This window comes from Polypterus senegalus, chromosome 11 (assembly GCF_016835505.1).
Source record: "Polypterus senegalus isolate Bchr_013 chromosome 11, ASM1683550v1, whole genome shotgun sequence".
NCBI lineage: Eukaryota > Metazoa > Chordata > Cladistia > Polypteriformes > Polypteridae > Polypterus > Polypterus senegalus.
This window is the reverse complement of record NC_053164.1, coordinates 155,218,493-155,242,294: the sequence shown is the minus strand read 5'-3', so window position 1 is coordinate 155,242,294 and position 23,802 is coordinate 155,218,493. Positions and strand designations below refer to the sequence as shown.

Below are 23,802 nucleotides of genomic sequence, written 5' to 3'. Positions count from 1 at the left end.
CACTGCCCCCATGCATCTGAATACTTTCTGCATCCACTGCACATACAAATTCTGTGGTTTAATTTTATGTCACATTGTAATTCAATTTCACTGGTAGTGATTGTAAGTAAATCATATGTTTCCAGCTGCATGGAAGTACAGAAGATACTTCTACATAATTTAAACAGCTTCATGATAAATAAAACTTGCCACAAAATGTTTACTGTTTATTACGTGTAAATTCAAGATTTTTTCATTGTAATATACTTCACTTTACAAAATTTCCTCCTTTATCTACTAGAGAGAAACAACTATTAATTAGCCCTTCAGATAGTAGTGACATTTCATAATCAAATCAGTCTCTACCAGGATGCACATCGTTAGATTCCTTAAAAATCTAAAAAACAGATCTTACATTTACAATCACAGGTAATAGTGGAAATACAGTCTCTAAAGAATACATTCCTCTCCATCTTGTGCTAAGATTGATTAATCTGATTTAAAATTGTACATGAGCTCTAAGTTTTTACAGATTCTTGAAGTTTGTGTTTAACACTCAGTTTCAAAAATTATTCTAATGCTGCTCACTCACTGCCTGTTTGTTCTCAGGTGTAATAACCTTTTTTTTTCTTCTTTACAATATTTTAGGGGTATGCTGAGTTGTTGAAAAAATAAAGTCCACTCAATCAAATCAATTTAACAATTTTACAAAATATGGCAGTATCTATTGGAAACACCTTTTTTTAGCCAAAACATTAATTTTATCTACAGATTATGGACATTTTTAATCAGTTCTTTGTTCCTGAATACAGTGGCAAAAAAGATTGAAAAGAAGATAAAAATGCATAAAATATTAACTGCATACTGCAATGTATAGCTCTTCTTTAAAAAACTCAATAAGGACAATATAAATAAAAAAAAATGAGTAGAGTGTGACATCGGAAATTACATCCATTCATTTTCCAGACACACTTACTCAAATATAACATCATAAGGAGCCTGAATCTTTTAATTTCATCATTGGAAATGGTGTGGTGGGTCATAGCCACGATAAACATAAAAAGTTGCTGATGAGGTTTAATGAGTAAGGAGTGTTGACAATATCTACACTGCTTAAATCTAGGGTCCTTTGTGGAGGCTATATGTTCTTCCCAGGTTCAGATTTTTTATTCTTATTTTCTTGCACTCTGATCTACAACTTGATGTAGCATTAACAATTTCCTGCTTATAGTGAGGCTGCTGTTGGTCTGACATGTTTGAAACATGTCAGATGAAACATTTCTGCACAAGGAGCAGATTAAAACAGAGAACTAATTGTCATAAATAATAATTATCAGTAATTATACATGTTGGCAATGATCACTTTCATTGATTAGTTGATTACATGGTCAAATAGAGTATGTTGTACTATGTTGTATTGAGTCACTGCTTCATTCAGTAGTGAACACATTTGAAAAAAGGTATGCAAGTGCTAGAAAAGACGGTGTGACCTAAGACTTCCAGAGTTTGGGAGCACTTTACTCTGAATTTAGAAAAACATGTTGTGAGTTGCAAAATGTGTACTTTGGCACGAGATCACAATGGACATGCACAAGCATTTGAATAGGAAACATACCATTACTGGCTCTGTGGAAGAGGAAGACTTGCTGTCATCCCAGTAGGCGAAATGTTACTTCAGTGTTTTGTGATTCAGATACATGGACACAGTGTTTACTAGGCTAGGCATAAAGACATGACTTTCGGTTTGAGGTAAGGAATAATTTGAGTCATAATCCAGCCCTCTACAATGCAAATACAACGCCAGCAAACACAACAGAATTTCATGATAGGCAACTAAAAAAATATGTGTCATTTGCTACCAGCTAATAAACAATTAGATTTTCACTTACCATATTTGGGTGTTTTGTTGGTTTTTTTTTTGATACAGTCACTTTCGTAAATTATAGGGCTGCATTACATGTTTGCATACATGTGCAATGTTAATGTTTATGTTAACAAAAAAGTACATGAAAAAACAAAGTCCTTGTCCAAGCAGAAAACTTTATTTCAGTCTTGTATACAAAGGAAATCAAAAACTCAGCAAGAGTGCATTGTTGAATCCCACAACAGATCAGCCATGACTGAAAGGTTTATCTCTCATTCCAAATTAAAAGACAGGCGCAGGGTGGAAACGAGAAAGTTCCAGGCCAAGTGGCTATTGGACTTCAACTGCTTTTATAGAACATGGAGGAAGATGTAATAAAGTGCAAGCACAGCTGCAACAAGTCTAGTTTAGACAGTAAAACAGATTTTGTGGCAGGATCACACAGTTTCACATGTGAAAATCTAACAGCACACTCCCAAAAGCAAATGACATGCAGCAGGCTATGACAGTTATTGGCTGCAAGCAAATATGCGAAAGAATCTCTTGTGGTAAAAGGTTTCCAGATACAAAAAAGACAAATGATACTGCAAAAAGGTATGTACTTTCAGTTATAAACTCTGCATATTATATAACAAAGGCAGAACTAAGTTTCACACATGTGAAACCACTTGTTTTGCTGGAAATGGAAAATAGTCTGGACATTTCCCCCAAAATATGCTGTTTGTTGTGATGAACTAATTTCAAACATTTCTGCAGACTTACAAAAAAAAAGAGAAACTAATTAAGTCATGGTTGCATGATGGTAGATTCTTCTGTGCTGGAATATTGTGGTGGTCAGATATTTACATGATGCTTTGCCAATAAACTATCACTTTCACAGAAAATGAAAAAAAAAAATTCATTCTTAATTTTGAAGTATGTGTTTAGTGTGATTCTGAATACATAAGCCAAATTAAGCTTAAAATAATTATTAAGTTGCAGCCCTAGTCCAAAGAAGTCACCAGCTTTACCTTGAGATTTCAAAATGGAAATTGTAACTCTCCTCAGATACTTCTTTCAAAAATTTCACGTTTAAGAATTTAAACTACAATTAGTTTCAGTCACTCCACATCCAACAACTAAAAAGAGGACATTAACAATGCTGTTTTTACATCACTTGAATTGGAATATGCTTTCTGTGAAAGTTATTTGGTCACCACCAGCCTATTTAGTCTACATTTTTAACTACATGACATTTTAAAGAACTAATATAAAGAATATATTTAATGTAGTCTAATAATACATACTGGATAATTCCATGCTCTTTTCACTTTTATTTTTAGTATAACTCACTGTCACAAAAATATTTAATAAACAAAAATTTGACAACTGGCTATTTAATTAAGTAACCAAAAACATAAATGCTCTAACTTTCAAGTCAGTTTAAACACTTGAATGTTACACTATGTGTACATTTTCCACTTACCTATATTGTGGACTCTCATATTATTCTATAATAATTTTTTTGTGTGTTTGAATATTCTTAAGTTACAGATTCAAAGCCCAGTAACATAAACTACAGGAGACTCGATATTTTCTGTGTTATATTATAATAAAGTTTGCTACAGAAGCAAAAACAAATTTTCTTTTCATCACTGAAAACTAAAATGCAAAAATATTTGAGTCTTACTAATAGTAAAAATGTATACAGTATATATATGTGTGTGTGTGTGTGTGTGTGTGTGTGTGTGTGTGTGTATATGTATGTACATATATACATATATATTTTTTTACAAACCATTGCATACTTAAACATAACTGCTGCTTCACAGCGCCCGCAAAAACTTTCAATTTTAACCCATGTCAGTGTTATTCTCACCATTATTGTACAGATGTTCTTTTACTTACCAAAGGCTGCTATGATAGATTAATTGGCAACACTGAATTGGCCTGTTTTGAGTGAGTAGATGGGTTGACTGCAATGGACTGGGGCATCATCTATGGTTTGTTACTGCATTGCACTTGATGCTGCCAGGAAAACGCTGCCACCCTGTCATAAAATAATCAGGTTTGCAGAATGAATGTAATATGCATTGAGCAGCAGGGTTAAAATAGATCAAAAACAGGTGTTCATTTGCAAAAATTATGGCAAATATAAAATAATTACCAGATTCTGTGTTCTGTTTGCTACAATCAGCACGAAACAACATGTACTTTTTCAATTTAGGTCACTGAGCTTATAAGTGCTGACTTTAGAAATCCTAAGTAATGGTGAACTCACAGACAGCATCTTATTTGTGCATTTTTTCTCATTCCTCATTGAAAATACTTGCAGTTTTTTTTCCCATTTAAAACACAGAAAAGAAACAAAATTAGATTTATCATGATTGTTTATACAGCTTGGATTGTTTACAATGCAATTTACACAACCACCATCTCAATCATCTCAGTCAATTGTAGCCTGATTTTAGGATAAATCCCTCTATCAAATTTCTTGTTAAACTCTGTTCACAATAAACAGATTATAATCTTACAGCCTCTCTTGAAAGCTCCTCTTAATGATGTTGAGCTTTAAAACAATATACACATGAAAGAAATAGTATCAGAATTTCACTCTCCAGTTAGGTGGAGTCCATTTAATATTAAAAAAAAAATATTGAACCCAGTGTTAAAATTCTTGCTTATAACAGAATCACATGGAAAATATGTCTTGAAAGTGAAATAAGATGTAAAATGCAGATCATATTTACAGTGAATACTAAACAAATGTTTCCAAGAAGTGCTAATGTAATTGATTTGAATATTGGTGCATTTTGTAGCTTCTGCAAAAAGATTAATACCATATTGTGTTATTCTGGCCAAACAGTTTTGTGACTGAGGGAGCCCTAATTTTGCTATATGGAGATTAGGCCAGAACTCCTAACAACCCCATGTGTTCCTGCATTACCTAAGCCCTCAGCTACCTGTACAGAGCTGGGCTTCTCGGATATTTAGGTGATGAAACACGGAACTGGTGAAAGTTATTATTCAGAACTCACTTTTTTGCATTTAACCAAAAAAAAATGTAAAGTTTTCTGATTACACAAATAAAAATAGTTTAAAGAGTGCATCCTTCATGATATTAATTGAAATGCTCTTTTGATGGATCAAGAGAATGTGTATCATTCTCAGTCTTGGTTTAACAACAAATGGCAGACCAGAGACTGTAGAATATGCAACAGCATACTTACTAGGAGGCTTTAGGTGATGGTCCATTAACTCAGGTTACTATGAATGCCCAACAGGCAGCACACAAGATGGTGTATCATTAGACCCATGCTTCACACAGCCCTAGTGAATGAGATGAGTGCTTTTGACCTTTGGAGGGAATGTTTGCATGCTGTTACTACTAATGCTATGCAATTGTCCAGTAAACAAGCACTGGAGATCAAATACTTCTTCCCCAGGAATAGGTCTGTCCTCTGAGGCAGAGAATAACTTTTTGTGCGTTGTTTCTATTTGGCTTTATCTTGACAGGTCTGCATATTAGTCATATGGTATCATTACAGAGAAGCACATTCTAGCAATCATAACATTTTTAAAAAATTAAGTAAATTACTTGATTGCTTATGGTGTAACTGAGTTAAATGTTTTGTGTAAAATCCCAGTTTCCTTATTTCTTAGCATATTTTCATCTATATAACTTAAGATGTTGGTAGCTCTTATTAACTTTCTGCTAATTTCAAATGCTCAATACCTATTTACTAATTTGAAATTTCAATTAAATTTAGTAAAGCTCACACTAAAATATGCTATATCATTTTAATCCTTAACAATCCAATCATGGTACTAGCCATGTTGATAATTGCATAAAGCATCATGGAATGTAATAATAGACCTGAAAAGCTTTGGAGCAGTGCATAAACATGATGTTTAATCTTACTTTGGGGAGTCAGTGCCACTTGGACAAAATAAGTTCACTTACATTCCTTTTTATAGCATAAAGTTACCCTCAATTGCAGTCAAGCATACATTTTACTACAAATTTCATTTGCCTAAGTCAAAAAAATTGTCAACCATTCTTTGTTACTAAATGACTGATGTATAGCATATTTCCACTTGATATTATCTATAGCAACAGAAGTCAGCTTGCAGACAACTGTACCTCTCAGCAATAGAACACATCTTATATTTAACAACTTCAAAATTATTCTTACACTACAAAAGAAGATGTACATTAAAAATAGCTGAAACTAAACACAGACTGCACCTCAGGAATACAATACAATAGTACAAACTACAGAGTAGAATGCAGGGATAGATTATGTCGCTCACTAAATACAGAACTATCACATATGAGCAAACAAATTTGTTCAGAGTCCTGGATACTTCAGCCTAAAAGCTGCCTCCCCACTACTGGCCATTCCACAGCTGAGTCAGTGCTGGGATGGCCAATCTGATGAAGAACCCCTCTGACCAATGATTCCAGTGCTCCTTTATCAGAGATGATTCTTCCATAGGCAGGCAAACAACCTGGCAGTTGAGTAGTGGCACCAAGTACCACATGTGAGTGCTGAGAAGAGAAACAGATTGGGCAAGCATTAGTAACAGATTATAAATATTATATTACTGATGTTTTACTGCCAGTGATTAACAGAAGAGATACAGTGTGCACAGCTAATCAACAGCTAAATTGTTAAACTGAAGTAGTGTGTCTTCAGCCAGGATTTAAGAGCTGAGACTGAAGGGGCACCTCTTATAGTAGCAGGCAGACCATCCCATAGCTTCTGGGCCCTGCAATTAAAAGCTCAACCTCCCACTGTTGTTTGAAATTTGAAATGGGTGTATAATTAAGTGTATGTGGGTCTAGGATCTGATATTTTAAGTAATGGTTTGGTGATTGACAATTTTAGCGCATCAGGTACTGTGCCATACAATAATGAACTATTGGTAATGCTAAGAATAGGCACTGCAAGAACATCCATTGCACTTTTTACTAGTTTTGTTGGCACTGGATCCAAGGAACGAATAGCAGGTTTCATTTTAGAAATTAAAGTTAAGAGTTCCTGCTCTGTTACAGGATGGAAATTTCTAAAGTGTTGAATGCAAGGCTAGACAGGGTTTGCAAAGTTAGATTGATGTTTGCACTGTGGTGCTGAGATCTGGAATCTTTTATTGTTGATTTTCTCATTAAAGAAGATCATAAAGTCTACACTGCTAATGTCTCTTGGTATTTTGCACTATAGTTCTGAATTCCCATTTGTTAAATTAGCCACTGTCCTAAAAAGTAGACAAAGATTATTAGGATATTATTATTGTTATCTATTATTTTAGAATAGTTGTCTGAGTGAGCTGTAGAGAGATTTTCTTTTATATTTTAACACTCTGTGTCCATGCAATTGAAAAGACCTGGAGCTTTATTGTTCTCCATCTACACTCTAGTTTTCAACACCATAATTTAAGAGTTCAAGTGCTCTCATTAAACCAGAGTGAGTTTCTATGTGCTTTGATCACTTTTATTTTAAGGGAAGCCAGTGCGTCTAAAGCATCTCTCATGGTCATATTATAATTAGCTGATCTTAATTATTTTCCATGATTACACTTGACTTATTCAAAATATCTGTAAATTGTGAAGTAGAATTACAATCTAATCATTATGTATTTGTTTTAATCTGTGAATGTATTGTTAAGAGCAGAACCAAATCAGATATGCTAACCTAGAGATTATTCTTTGTTTCCTATATATAGGCATAGCTATATGCATGCAAAAATGCAAGAATAGGCTATATGCAAAAGTTGACTGTGACTGTGATTGCATTGATGTGTAGAAATGAACTACCACCAATCAATACTTTATTAGTAATGCCATACTTCGTAATATAAAAGCTAGATAAAGGAAAGTGCCAACTATTGGCTACTTATGCTGAAACAAGAGGTTCATGAAAATTGTGATACTTGGCAATATCAAAAGAACTTTTCTGTTGTGGCCATCCATATTGTGCCTGGCTAAATGAATTTATTATTTAAACTTGTCCACATAGCCCAAGACCTCTTAGCTGTAATGTTAAAGATAAGTTTGGGCACCCATTGCTTATGATAACTCCCAAAAAAGAAAGAGTGCAAGAAAGACACTAACACAAGCATCTGACACATATTACAGGTTTTCAGAACAAATAAGTCAACACTGCAAAAATCATCTTCAACTACTCAGCCATCACTACTCCAAAAATTTGTTCAGACGGATTGCTGCCCCAGTCATAGCACCAGATGTCATTCCTTCATTCTTACTCTTTTTCTTCCAGTACTTTCTTCTTTCATTTATACCCCTCTCAACTCCCAATAAGGAATGGAACAGTTACTGTTTGTTTAATAATATACTGTGGTGAAATTATAGCCATATTTATACAGTAGTTAAACTGAAACCAGCATGTGTTTGCTTGTTGCTTGCAAAAAAACTGAATTACTGCAAAAAGAGAAAAGAAGCTGCTAAAAACCTAATATTAAACTACAAAGTGTAAAGTGTGTATCAAATATAAATCTGTAACATTTCTGGTTTTCCAGAGAGGCTGTATTCATACAATCAGACCATCCCAAATGCATGAGTTAATCACTGGAGATTTATGGAAAAACTCTCAGTGAAGGGTGCATTTGGACAGACAATAGCTTTGAAACAACCATTAAATGTAAATGTATTGTGTTAATTCTTTATGTATATTAGCTGAACATTCAGAAGTGAGTACAGGTTTTTTCTCAGTGTAAAACTCTCATACATTTTAGATATCTTTAATTTTTCATCCGTCCAAGTAGAACAGGATCCACTGATATGGTGGAAGAGGATATACATCAGAGCTACCTCACCTTGCCAAGCATGCCAGGAAGCTCTCAATAAGAGGGACTCCTTAGTGCCAATTGGCACATTGTCTCCCAACACAAGCCACGCATTAAACCAGACAAAGTAAATACATTGACTTTTTACATTTCAATTTACAATAAAGGAAACTGAATACATATAGGAGATAATGGCTGGAAGCACTTTTATTTCTTTATGAAGAGATGTAAATCCCTGCTGCTCTTTTGATTTGTTTATATTTGTGATCTTTTAATGGTGCGGTGGACTGGCACCCTGCCCAGGGTTTGTTTCCTGCCTTGCGCCCTGTGTTGGCTGGGATTGGCTCCAGCAGAACCCCCGTGACCCTGTAGTTAGGATTTAGCGAGTTGGATAATGGATGGATGGGTGGATCTTTTAATGGGGTTAGAGGTTGTATGTTTTAGTGGTTTATGTAGGGGGTTAGATATTGGTAAAATTTATGGTTTATATCAAATTATAGCATCTGACATTAAAATAACAGGTTTAAAATATCTAAGACAGTTAACGCTTGTTTTTTCAATGACAATATTTTAGTGTTCTTTTTCAATATAAAATGTGGCAAAGTAATTTCAATGTACATCAGTGTTTTCTTGTAAAAGCACATTTTAAAAATGCTGTGGTAATACTGAAAAACCTCATCATTTGGGTCATTATAATATTGATGTGAAATGTTAATATCATCCCTTCCCTACTATCAAACCATTATTAAATCTGTGCAGAAAATAAGACTGAACACTGGGTTTTAAAAGCTCTTAAAAGGGATAGTACCCTGTGTCTAGCCATCTTGAAAAAATGCTGCATCTTTTAATTACTTGGCATTCAGTATGATTAATTTAGTTTGACTTTAAAATAATACCTTTATTTGTGGCAATAATACTTCTGTTGCACAAACAAAACACCAATTATTTGAAGTTAATTTATTTCAATTTCAATTGAACCTTATTTGTTAGAAAAGTTACAGTAGAATTACTGTTAATTGCATTACAATATAAATTCAGTTTGAAATACTGTAGTTACTTTTCACATATTACTTAAAATGCAACACTTGAATTTTTTGCAGATAACCATAGAATATCTATTGTAATAAAAACCTTTAAAAAAGAATTAATAATATTTTCTAACATTTTGTATTGTTTATTAAAACTATATACATAGATCAAAAATAAACATTTGCAGTCTTTATGTTCCCTTGGGAATAAGCTTAAAATGTTTAATGCTTAAACTCATAAATAAAAATAAATGTTTAATACAGTATGCATTTGACATGTTTTTTTTAACATTTTATAAAAAAAACCTTTACATTTGCAGAACTGGGTCAAGTGTTTAAAAGCAAATTATATTTTTTGTTGCAGCCTTTTGTGGTTATAGTTTGAAGAAAATGAAATGTTTTATTTTCATTGTTTAATAATGCTGGTTTTTTTTCTAAAACTTACATGAATATATCCAAGTTCCTATGGTTCTGTTAAAGGAAGATATATATAATATATGTATTTGGGTCGTGTCAAAAATGACATTGAAAACCCATAATGGCACTGCCAATTCATCATTTATTGTTGGCAGCCACAGAATAGAGACTACATGGCAAATGTCCAAACACAGAGAAGTTTGTGAGGATCCTAATTATACTGATTTTACACTCAATAAAAGGTATATGCTTTTTTCCTATTGTGTAATTACCTCCTTCAGCCAGTTTTATCCTCAACTACACCTTGTGTCTTTAGTTGACAAGAAGAGCTCCGGGCATGAAAAAGCAGACAGTAAAAATATAAATTTGAATAGAAATGCTCTTATTTCTTATAATAATGGCAGTCAGTTTAGTTTTGCAATATTGTTAACGGTGATTTGGTAGCTTAAATAAAAGTGTCATGATACAAACTTTTGGTAACAACAAAAGAAAGAAAAATCCTAAAATCTGAATGGTTACATATATATATATTATTTTTGTTAATTTGAAAAAAATATCTGGACTAAAATGTTACCTTTCAAAAACAGGAGAATGCAAGTATGATTTCCAGTCCTGGGGAGATTGTGATATGACTACAGGGAAGAAGAATCGAACTGGAACTTTAAAGAGAGCCCTAATGGATGCCACCTGTCCAGAGAGTGTCAGTGTCACTAAATCCTGTGGTAAAATATCCAAGGCAAAATCTCAAGGTCAGTAAACAAGTGTAGTGAAATAGTTATTAATTTACTAAAAGAAATGATCCATTAATCCAAATGATGGTTAAGGTGACAGTTATATGTTGTTGCATTATTGTTAAATGTTTTTATATAAAGAAAAGTAAAACAATCTCTTTGACATAAAAAAATAGAAACTATTGAACTCGTCAGAAAAATAAAATGAAATGTAGAGATGTCAGGTAATTAAAGGAACTACTCTGTGCATCTCTCTCCTAGGTGGTTTCTTTTTGCAGATATGCTAGCATTGCTTGTGCATTAACAGCGGGAGGAGTAGAAGGGATACTGTTTTGCCGATGTTAGCGGCTAAGCGACTTTGTCTTTCTTCTGAGGTTTTGTTTCTTGACGTGCTGGTTCCAGTTGTGTTATTAGTGGCTAAGCGAGTTTTCTGTTTCCTCAGAGGTGGAGCCCTTACCCCGACTCAACCACTCACTTACGGGCCAGACAGACAGACACACATACACTTCAACGCGTTATATATAAGCCACTTTGTGTGTGTGTATATATGTATGTATGTATGTTTGTATGTATGTATATATATTGTCACAGCTGGATGGAGGTGGTACCCAGCCGGGACACCTGAGAAGACAGGAGGAGGGCTGGTGCCTCCTCCAGACCTCGAGGGGGCGACCGCCTTGGAGGCCTCAGGTAAAGAGGTGGGAAGCTCGACCCTGTAGGGACCCAGGGTTACCGCCAGGGGGACCCCAATACCTAGAAGACCCTAGATCTCAGCACTTCCGCCACACCAGGAAGTGCTGGGGGGAAGAGAAAGTAGGGACACCCGGAGTGCTTCTGGAGAGTCACTGGGGCGTGTTGGTGGGAGATTGCCGGGAACACACCTGGAGCACATCCGGGTGCTTATTTAAAGGGGCCGCCTCCCTCCAGTCGATGACAAGAGTCCAGTGGAAGAGTGGCAACGTCTGGAGGAGGCAGGAGGCGGTCAGAAGAAAAGAGAAAGAGAGAAAAAAGAAGAAGAAGAAAGAGAAGGTATTGGATTGGCCAGGACTGAGGGGTATTGGGGGGTTGGTGAGCTGGACTGTATAAGAAATGGAAAATAAACGTGTGGTTGTGGGTGACATTAACGTGTCTGCCTGTCTGTGTCCGGGGCGAGGTTCACAATATATATATATATATATATATATATATATGTATATATATATATATATATATATATCTCTATATATATATATATATATATATATATATATATATATATATATATATATATATATAAAACTGCTCAAAAAATTAAAGGAACACTTTGAAAACACATCAGATCTCAATGGGAAAAAGAAATCCTCCTGGATATCTTTACTGATATAGACTGGGTAATGTGTTAGGAACGAAAGGATGCCACATCGTTTGATGGAAATGAAAATGATCAACCTACAGAGCCCTGAATTCAAAGACGCCCCAAAAATCAAAGTGAAAAATTATGTGGCAGGCTAGTCCATTTTGCCAAAATTTAATTGCGGCAACTCAAAATTGTACGTAGTAGTTTGTATGGCCCCTGTGTTCTTGTATACATGCCTGACAACATCGGTGCATGCTCCTAATGAGACGACAGATGGTGTTGTGGGAGATCTCCTCCCAGATCTCGACCAGGGCATCACTGAGCTCCTGGACAGTCTGAGGTGTAACCTGGTGGCATTGGATGGACCAAAACATAATGTCCCAAAGGTGTTCTATTGGATTTAGGTCAGGAAAGTGTGGTGGCCAGTCAATGGTATCAATTCCTTCATCCTCCAGGAACTGCCTGCATACTCTCACCACATGAGGCCAGGAATTGTCATACACCAGGAGCAACTGCACCAGCATAGGGTCTGACAATGGGTCCAAGGATTTCATCCTGATACCTAATGGCAGCCAAGGTGCCTTTGTCAAACCTGTAGCGGTCTGTGTGACCCTCCATGGATATGCCTCCCCAGACAATCATTAGCCCACCACCAAAGTGCTCATGATGAATGATGTTACAGGCAGCATAATGTTCTCCATGGCTTCTCCAGACCCTTTCACTTCTGTCACGTGCTCAGTGTGAACCTTCTCTCATCTGTGAAAAGCACAGGGCACCAGTGGTGCATCTGCCAATTCGGGTATTCTATGGCGAATGCTAATTGAGCTGCATGCTGCTGGGCAGTGAGCTCAGGGCCCATTAGAGGACATGGGGCCCTTGGGTCACCCTCATGAAGTCTTTCTGGTTGTTTGGTCAGAGACATTCACACCAGTGGCCTGTTGGAGGTCATTTTGTAGGGCTCTGACAGTGCTCCTCCTTTCCCAAAGGAGCAGATACCGGTCCTGCTAATGGGTTAAGAACCTTCTATGGCCCTGTCTAGCTCTTCTACAGTAACTGCTTGTCTCCTGGAATCTCCTCCATGCCCTTGAGACTGTCCTAGAAGACACAGCAAACCTTCTGGCAATGGTACATATTGATGTGCCATTCTGGAGAAGTTGGACTATCTGTGCAAATTCTGTAGGGTCCAGGTATCACCTCATGGTACCAGTAGTGACACTGACTGTAGCCAAATGTGAAACTAGTGAAAAACAGTCATAAAAGATGAGGAGGGAAAAATGTCAGTGGCCTCCACCTGTTAAACTATTCCTGTTTTGGGGGTCCATCTCATTGTTGCCCCTCTACTGCACCTGTTGTTAATTTCATTAACACCAAAGCAGCTGAAACTGATTAACAACCTCCTCTGCTACTTAACTGACCAGATCAGTATCCCAGAAATTTCATTGACTTGATGCTATACTCTCATTAAAAAGTGTTCCTTTAATTTTTTTGAGCAGTATATATACAGTGGAACCTCTAGATACGATCACCTCTATATACGAGAAATTCAAGATAAGTGGAAAGTATGAGCGAAAAATTCGGATCTAAATACGAGCATTGGCTCCCGGAACGAGCCACGAGCCAGGCTGTGGTTATGCGTGACGCATTTCCCGATCCGCCTCGACTCGGGGATTCACCTAAGCTGATGCTGCCAGCCCGTCAGCTCACTCAGTGTTCCTTGTTCTCCCGTAGCGTGAGGATCTACACGTTCATGCGCTTGTGATTTCACTGTTTCGCTGTAGCAGTTCGCTGTTTAAGCGTATCCAAAAATATCGCGGACATGCAGACGGAGAATTGGAGACGATTGCCCTCAAGAGGAGAGAGAGAGAGAGAGAGAGAGAGAGACACACGCGTGCGCAAGCAATCGAGAGATAAGGAGAAAGAGAGGCACGCGCGCGAGCGAGAGAGAGAGAGAGATAAGGAGAAAGAGATGCGCATGAGAGAGAAGAACCATCAGCTCAGTTATGCTCACATGACGCTCAGCAGACAAGGTGTATCCATACTACTTATATTGCAAGACATCAATCATTTTATCAAGTCAAAATTAATTAAAAAACTTAGCTTGTCTTGCAAAACACTCGTAAACCAAGTTACTTGCAAACCGAGGTTCCACTTGTACTGTATATATTATTTAGCAATGTTATTTGTTAGGAAAATTGATTTTTATGCTGATATTTTTGGGGGTGCGGAACAGATTAACTGGATTTCCATTATTTTAAATGGGGAAATTTGTTCTAGATATGAGAAATTCGCTATACAAGCTCAGTGCTGGAATGAATTAAACTCGTATCTCGAGGTTTCACTGTATATATATATACATACATGTATATATACATAGTATATATGTGTGTGTGTGTTATGAAATGAATAGACTTGACACACTCAGAAAGGTTTGGGGCAGCTACCCATATATTCCCCCTGGCTGCAAAATGTTTTTTCACTCATGTGCATTCATTTAAATTCTCCACTGAACTGACTGGTGGAGGAAAGATGGCGGCTTTAAAATCCGAAAGGAGGAAGTGATATCATCTGGCCGGAACCGGAAGTGTCATTGAATCAGGCAGGTTTTCCCATTTTTGCCCTGCAGAGATAACAGAGGTAGGTTTAGTGCACCCTGCCACTCTCTGGCCTGGCGGGTAATAACCTTCACTTTGTCCACTCAGCTCATTCCTAGTTGCAGGTGTTTCCCAGTGTATGTATATACTGTATATATATATATATATATATATATATATATATATATATGTGTGTGTGTATATATGTGTGTGTGTGTGTGTGTGTGTGTATATATATATAAAAATATGTGTGTGTGCGTTTATATATACAGTGGAACCTTGGTTTGCAAGCATAATTCGTTCCGGAAACATGCTCGCAATCAAAATTATTCGTATATCAAAGTGACTTTCCCCATAAAAAATAATGGAAACTCCAATGATTCGTTCCACAACCCAAAACTATTCATTTAAAAATAATTAATAGAAAATATAAAGTAAAAATACATAAAACAAATTAACCTGCACTTTACCTTTGAAAAGCATCATGTCTTGTGTGAGTGAGTTTCTAAACTCTTTTGGGATTCCACCCAATGGGATGACACACGGAAGAGCGTCCCATAGCAACCCGAGGCTCCCAGTGCTGTAGCAGTTCACCGTAAAAGCAAATCCAAAAAGATCGTGGACATGCTATAAGTGCCTGCCGTTGATGGGTGATACAAGGAACATTATAAACGAGCCGGGCACAGTATTACTTGGCCACTAATCTGTGCATGACCCTGCCTGACTGCTGTGTCTGTGTATAGAAGAGTGGCAGATCCTGCTACAATAAATAACCAGTGCTGTTCCTGTTTCAAGCTGATTAAAAGCTGGTGTCGCTAAAGTACTGAGACTCAGCTTTGGTTTTTGGGGTGCAAGACAGAGACTCACACGTTACAACACACATATGTGGTCACAATGCTGTAGTAAACAGTATACACACGTACGGATGTTGACCATATGAGTGAGGCACGGCGAGTGATGATCACACGCAATCCTGCAGCGAGACAGAGAGAGAAGAACCATCAGTTCAGTTGTGATAACGTGACGCTTGGCAGACAAAGTGTGTAAGTACTACTCGCATTTCAAGACCTCACTCGTTTATCAAGTCAAAATTTATTAAAAAGTTTAGCTCATCTTGCAAGACACTCACTCACCAAGGTTCCACTGTATTACATAATATACTGTCAAATAATGCAAAGAGTACGTGACACGTGTTTCGCTCTTATTTGGGCTCATCAGGCATACACACTACACTGCCTCCCTCACCGGGATCGAACATCGGACGTCAGCGGCAAAGCCTCTTTATGCTGTGCCACAGCGTGTGGTTAGTTTATTTGAAAGCCTGGAGATCGGAGTAATTACATTCATAGCATTCGTAATCTGAGTCACAATCTGATTGTATGGGTGGTTACCTACCAGGTAACGCATGTGGTTGATCTGCCATACGGCAAACATCCGCCACAGGCCCTCTCAGTTGTAATCAGATCGGCACTCAGACTGTGAATGCTATATATATTGTGGAGGACTGCCGGCTTCGTGTTCTAGTCCTCACCCCCAGGCCGCCAGGAGGAGCTCTCCCGACAGCATGATCGTGCCCCGAGGTCCAGCAGGGCCTCATGGACTATGTAGTGTTTATACACAGCCCTGCTGAATACCTTGGGGGCCACAGGGAGTCGTTGTAGGGGGGCTTGTGGGCTCTTATGTGCCTTATGACCCGGGAGTGCGTTACGGTCACGTGACAGGAAGAAACGACGTGCTCCTGGGTTGAAGAAAAGGACTGTTTACCCTGACCCGGAAGGAATAAGGGACTGTGGTCTGATTGGGCAGGAACACCTCCGGGTCAGGGGCTATAAAAGGACTATGGGCCAGTCCAGACACTGAGCTGAGCTGGGAGGTAGAGGGGCGAAGTGTCTGGGCGAGGAGGAGAGATTATTGTGGTAGCTATTGAGTGTGTGAGTAGTGTGCTTTGTGCACATTGTTGCTAATTAATAAAGAGCCTGGGACTTTTACCTGGTGTCTAGCGTGGTACCTGAGGGTTCAAGGGAGCACTAGCGCCCCCCTACTGCCTCAATATATATATATACACCTGTATATATATATATATATATATATATATATATATATATATATATATATATATGTGTGTGTGTACCAGTTATTGTGCACTGCACAATGACGTGCAGTGAATACACTTGATTTGAGCATTCATAGTTTTCATACTTTCTCTGTACATTTAGCATTCGTTTGCTCAGAGGTTGATGTGCTTGCTGATTCCTGAGCAGCTGTTCTTTTCTCCACCCTAGCGGCCCGCTTCTTCTCTTCTTTTGTCTGCATCTTTTCATGTTAAAACTGATTAAGTCAGTGTTTGTGTTGCAGTTACTTAGTATATTTTCTTTAATTTTTCACTTAAGCTGGCACTTAAGTCTTCAATATGCCTCAAGAATGATTTAAGATATGAAGAGGTAGGGGAAGACGGCGAAGGTGCTAAGGATGAGAATGGTGCCCTTACGCATGCACCACATGGCCGCCCTGCTGGCCCCTGCTGAGAGTTGATTCTACAATAAAATAAAAGAAAAAGAAAAAGAAGAATAACCTTGGAGGTCAATCATCATCCTGAAAGCAGATAGTAGACATCAAATAGTATATGTGTACCAAATTTCAGGGCAATAGGTAAAACGGTTTGCGAGCTACAGGTGATTTAAAATCCTGGACAGACAAATGAACAGCCACGGTAGCGTATTATATATAAAGATATATATACAGTATATGTGTGTGTGTGTGTGTATAAACTGCTCAAAAAAATTAAAGGAAAACATTGAAAACACATCAGATCTCAATGGGAAAAAAATCATGCTGGATATCTATACTGATATGAACTGAGTAATGTGTTAGGAATGAAAGGATGCCACATTGTTTGATGGGAATGAAAATTATCAACCTACAGAGGGCTGAATTGAAAGACACCCCGAAAAGCAAATTGAAAAAATGATGTGGCAGGCTAGTCCATTTTGCCAAAATTTCAATGCAGCAAGTCCAAATCATACTCAGTAGTTTATATGGCCCCCACTTGCTTGTATGCATGCCTAACAATGTCAGGCCATGCTTCTAATGAGACAACAGATGATGTCCTGGGGGATCTCCTCCCAGATCTGAACCAGGGCATCACTGAGCTCCTGGACAGTCTGCGGTGCAACCCAGTGACGTCGGGTGGACCGAAACATAATGTCCCAGAGGTGTTCTATTGAATTTTAGACCAGACAAGCGAGGGGACCTGTCAATGGTTTCAATTCATTCATCCTCCAGGAACTGCCTGCATACTCTCACCACATGAGGTCCAGCATTGTCGTACACCAGGAGGAACCCAGGGCCCACTGCACCAGAATAGGGTCTGACAACGGGTCCAAGGATTTCATCCCGATACCTATTGGCGGTCAAGGTGCCATTGTCTAGCCTTTAGAGGTCTGTGTGTCCCTCCATGGAAATTCCTCCCCAGATTTTCACTGACTAACCACCAAACCAGTCATGCTGAACGATGTTACATGCAGCATAACATTCTCCACGGCTTCTCCAGACCCTTTCACGTCTGTCATATGTGCTCAGGATGAACCTGCTCTCAGGTGTGAAAAGCACTGGGCGCCAGTGTTGGACCTGCCAATTCTGGTGTTCTATGGCAAATGCCAATCAAGCTTCACGATGCCAGGCAGTGAGCACAGGGCCCAGTAGTGGAAATCGGGCACTCAGGCCACCCTCATGAAGTCTGTTTCTGATTGTTTGGTCAAAGACATTCACACCAGTGGCCTGCTGGAGGTCATTTTGTAGGGCTCTGGCAGTGCTTTTTCTTCCTTGCCCAAAGGAGCAGATACCGGTTCTGCTGATGGCCCTGTTAAGCTCTCCTAGATTAACTGCCTGTCACCTGGAATCTCCTCCATGCCCTTGAGACTGTACTGGGAGACGCAGCAAATCTTCTAGCAATGGCACATATAGATGTGCCATCCAGGAGAACTTGGACTACCTGTGCAACCTCAGTAGTGTCCAGGTATCATCTCATGCTACCAGTAGTGGCACTGCCCATAGCCAAATGCAAAAGTAGTGAATAAAACAGTCAGAAAAGATGAGGAGGAAAAAATGTCAGTGGCCTCCACCTGTTAAACCTGTGTGTGTGTATATATTGTGGTATACAGTGATCCCTCGCTATATATGGCTTCACTCCATTGCAGATTTTAAATGTAAGCATTTCTAAATATATATCATGGATTTTTCGCTGGTTCACGGATTTCTGTGGACAATGGGTCTTTTAATTTATGGTACATGCTTCCTCAGTTTGTTGGCCCAGTTGATTTCATACAATGGACGCTATTGGCGGATGGCTTAGAAGCTACCCAATCAGAGCATGGATTATGTATTAAATAAAACTCCTCAATGATATACGATATGCTTCCCGCGCGGTGCTTGATTGTTTGCTTTTCTCTGTCTCTCTCACTCTTTCTGCCTGACGGAGGAGGTGTGAGCAGAGGGGCTGTTTGCACAGAGGCTGTTTGCCTAGAGGATACGGACGCTCCTCTAAAAAATGCCGCTTTATTGCGGTGCTTCGGCATACTTAAAACCGCAAAAGCACTATTGATTTTTTGATTGTTTGCTTTTCTCTTGCTCTCTCTCATTCTGACATTCTCTGATTCTGACACGCATTCTTTGAAGAGGAAAATATGTTTGCATTCTTTTAATTCTGCCTCGTCATGGAGCACAGTTTAAACCTTTGACTAAAGGGTGTTATTTCATGTCTAGAGGGCTCTAATAATGTTAACAGTGTGGGAGAGTTTATAAGGGCTTAAAATATATAAAAATAACCATACAAACATGGTTTCTACTTCGCAAATTTTCATCTATCGCGGGGGGTTCTGGAACGCAACCCCCGCGATCAAGGAGGGATTACTATATGGCTGGCAGTTCATCCCGGCCAATACCCCCAAGCCGCCAGATGGAGCCATCCCTGCAACATGGAGGGGCCCCGAATTCCAGCAGGGAATCATGAAACTTGGAGTCTGTCATCACAGCCCTGCTGGATAACGTGGGGGCCGCCAGGGGATGCTGCAGGGAGGCCCAGGGACATATATTTTCCACATAACTCGGAAGTACGTCCTAGTCACGGGGACAGAGGAAATGACGTACTGCCAGGATGAAGAAAAAAGAAGACTTTTTACCTGACCCGGAAGTGCTGGGGAATCACATGGACTGAGGGATCTGAAGCACTTCAGGGTTAATAGATATATTAGGACTGCGGGAAACCCTAGCAGGTTGAGCTGAGTTGGGAGGAAGGTACATGTGATGCCTCAGTTTTTTTTATTTTTAATACATTTGCAAAAACCTCAAGTAAACTTTTTTCATGTTGTTATTATGGGCTGTTGTGTGAGGAATTCTGAAGAAAAAAATGAATTTAATCCATTTTGGAATAAGGCTGTAACATAACAAAATGTGGAAAAAGTGATGCATTGTGAATACTTTCCGGATGCATTATATATACAGTATATATATATATATATATATATATATATATATGTGTGTGTATACTGTATATTTATATGTGTATATGCACACGGATTAATCCGAGGACCAGCATTCGCTAGTGACTGCAATAGAGCTTGAACCTGCCATAGGTGATGCTTCCAGGTGCTGGAATAGACGACAACATCATCTAACTAAGGCAGCATTATATGAATTATGAAGACGGAATTCTTTATCGCCCAGATGTTGGAAGGTCACTGGTGCCCCATGTACTGTCCGCTAGGGGTACTAAGCGCTGTATTTTCTTTTGCGGAGTCCATTAAGGGAATGTGCCAATACCCTATTCTCATATCACTCAAGCAGGTCATCCATTTGCTTATGCATTGTTTATGCATCGAATTGGGAAACTTGGTTAAGCAGATGGAAGTCGTTGGAAAACCTCCAACTTTTGTCAGGCTTTCCGACCAATATGATAGGACTAGACCAAGGACTATAACTTTCTTCTATTATACCTAGATACTGCATTCATTTGATCTCCAACTCCACTTCTGCCTTTTTTGCCTCAGGAAGACAATATGGGCGTTCTCGGACTATTACCTGGTTTTCTTCGCAGTGTCATGTGCAACCAGGGAGGTTCATCCGGTTTGTTCACTTACTACCTCTGGGACAGACAATATAAGTGCCTTGAGGTCCTGTCATTGTAGGTGAGTCAGATTATCACCAAAGTTAAGGGTTAATTTGTGAGCGAAAAGTGAGCGGGGCTGTCTGGAGGAGGGATCGAGTTCCCTTTCCTTCCACAGTTTCAGCAAATTCAGGTGGTAAATCTGCTTGCTGGGTTGACGATTTGGTTGTTTAACCAAATAATCGACCAGCCCCTTCCTCTTCTTAATTTCATATGGGCCTTGCCAATGCGCCATTAATTTGAAATGTGAGTTAGGAACTAAAACCATGACATGATCTTCCAGGCAGAACTCCCAAAAAAACGTACCATGGTTATAACAACAGACCTGGGCTGCTTACGCCTTCTCCATGTGAGACTTCAGAATGGGTCTAGTTTTGGCAAATCTATTGCGCAACTGTGCGATATACTCAAGTATATTTGTAGAAGGTAGTGCCTCCTCTTACTAACCCTCTTTTAAGATATCCAATATACAGTACCTCAGGGTTGTCATCCATATAATAATTCAAAGGGTGAGAACCCCGTAGAGGCTTGTGGGACCTCCTGATATGCAAAAAGGATGAGGGGAAGGAGCTGATCTCAGTTCCTTCCATCCTCATTGACTACCTTGCGTAGCATCTCTTTCAGAGTTTGATTAAACCTCTCTACTAGACCATCGGTTTGAGGATGATATACCAAGGTCTTTAAATGTTTTATTTTCATAATTTTGCCATCTTCCTGAACGTCTCATAAGTAAAAGGTGTCCCTTGATCCATCAGGATCTCTTTAAGGATGCCTACTCGCACAAAGTTCCCTACCAGTTCCCATGCAATAGCTTTTTGATGTTGATGAGTGCAACGGAACAGCTTCAGGATATCGGGTAGCATAATCTACCAGGATCATGATATATGTATATCCCCTGGCTGAGGACTCTAGAGGTCCAACCAGGTCAACCTCTCAAATGGGACGTCAATTAAGGGTAATGGAACTAGAGGAGCATGGTCCCTCCTAGGAATTGGCTGCAATGGACGTTCTAGACAGGTCATGCAAAAGCACCAGACCTCCTCATTAATTATAGGACAAAAAAATCAGAGCTTAATTCACTCTAGCGTTTTCTTGGGGACCAGATGGGCTCCCATGAGGTGGGTATGATTTAGTTTGCAGACTTGATGCCGGTAAGTCCATAATACTAATAACAGTGACTTCATCTCCCACTTGTGTTCTGCCACCTGATATTAAAGGTCTTTATTTAATACAAAGTGTGGACCATGTGGCATAGGATGTATTGTGAGTTGATCATCTATCAGACTAAATGCATTCTTTGCAAACTTAAGGGAGTCATCATTCTACTACTCCCTTTAAAATGAAGCTGGCGTCTGCCTAAATTGAAACTGCAGATGTGTGAGAGGGTCGGATTTGACCTCATAGGGTGTGGTTTCATCCCGGGTCGACACAGTGCTTGGTGATGATGTATCATGCTGCGACATCCCGGGTGTCTCCACGTTATTGTTAGAAACCAAACTCCATCTGTCTTCCAGCTGGGTACACGGCGTGGAGGTAAATGAGGATGCTGGCTCTGCGTCCATGATTAGACCTAGTGTTTGAGTGAGAGTAGTAAGTGTTATGCCATGATTAATATCCTATCAATCTCTGCCTAGTATCATGGGGAAAGAAAGATTTTTCATCACCACTACTACCACATTTTTTAAAACGTCATCACGGCAGATTTATTATTCCAGAAATCTCCATGAATACAGGTTAGATGGGTCTTATCTTTTATCCATTGTTGCAGCACCACTAAATGGCGAGTAACAATAGATATGTTACTGCCCGAGTCAAATAAAGAGGTGATATTATGACCTTTAACCAGCGCCTCTCTCGAGTGTGAAAAGGCCAGAGGAGTAGCGAGTGCATACTGCCCCTTCCCTCCGTATTACTCCGCAGACCCCTTTGTCACCTTGCGGAGCCCTTCACCGTGCATCAGGTTCCACCAGAGAATACGTTGCATTGTACCAATAGGACTCAATGTTAGGGACACAAGCTCATCCAGGTTCACACAAGTTCCGTTCTGGATCTCTCAAGCAGGTTTCCACTCTTAACTGATCTATTTTTTCCACTAGGGAGAACATATCGATATGTCCCCAGGCTTGTTTTTATTGGGCAGAGCACGGAGCAGCAAGGCACATGCTACGTGTTCCACTATTTGGAAGGTAGTATTTCCCATAATAAGTCCCCAATGCGCTCCCAGATGAACCTGGCTCTATCCTCTTTCTACATGCCCAGGTGCCTTTAGAAGGTTGGTGGGTCATTTCCACCTGCAGCTGAAGTCACTTCAGTACACATGTGGTTTGTCAACATGCCCGTGTCAATCAAACAAAAGAAGCTCTGCAGTCTACTTGTGACTTTACACTGTAGGAAAATAAGTAACTAAATCAAGATAAATAACATTCGATCTGGCATTTATATAAGTAACATATAAATGTTTTTATGTAAAGACCATCTCAAAACATAATATCAAACTGGACTTTGCACGATACCTTGGCAAGCTCTGGTGAAACTGTGTTGTTCTTATGTGTGAGTGGACATTTCTTGCAGGGCGGGCTTCTGTTCTTTCTCTGACGTAGAACCCTCATCCTCATCTGAGTTCACCTCTGTTATAACTTGTCTTTATTTGAAAACAGCAGTGTCAGATTGGGGGGGGGTAGCACGAATGCGACTGAGAGAATAAAACTGAATAAAAAAAAAACACGCTAACCTTTACAAGTACCATACATTTACACCAGCTGTTACAAACTCAACTTAAATGTGTGTTTTTATTGTATAATAGTAACAATAACGGCAGCTCACTACTCAAAATGTTTATTTTGTGACGTGGCAAAGCTCGAACCCGTGACCGGTTGACTATGAGTCAGTTCTTACTGCTGTACTTCCAAA

General features: G+C 39.0%; 1 protein-coding gene across 1 annotated transcript in view; it reads left to right on the top strand.

The window, feature by feature from the left end:
• The window catches only part of ptn (pleiotrophin), a 347,933-nt gene that overhangs the window by 258,976 nt on the left and 65,155 nt on the right, over positions 1-23,802 (top strand). The window contains exon 4 of the mRNA XM_039769955.1: positions 10,662-10,823. Coding sequence (XP_039625889.1) covers positions 10,662-10,823 — 162 coding nt within the window. The remainder of the gene's footprint in view (positions 1-10,661; positions 10,824-23,802) is intronic.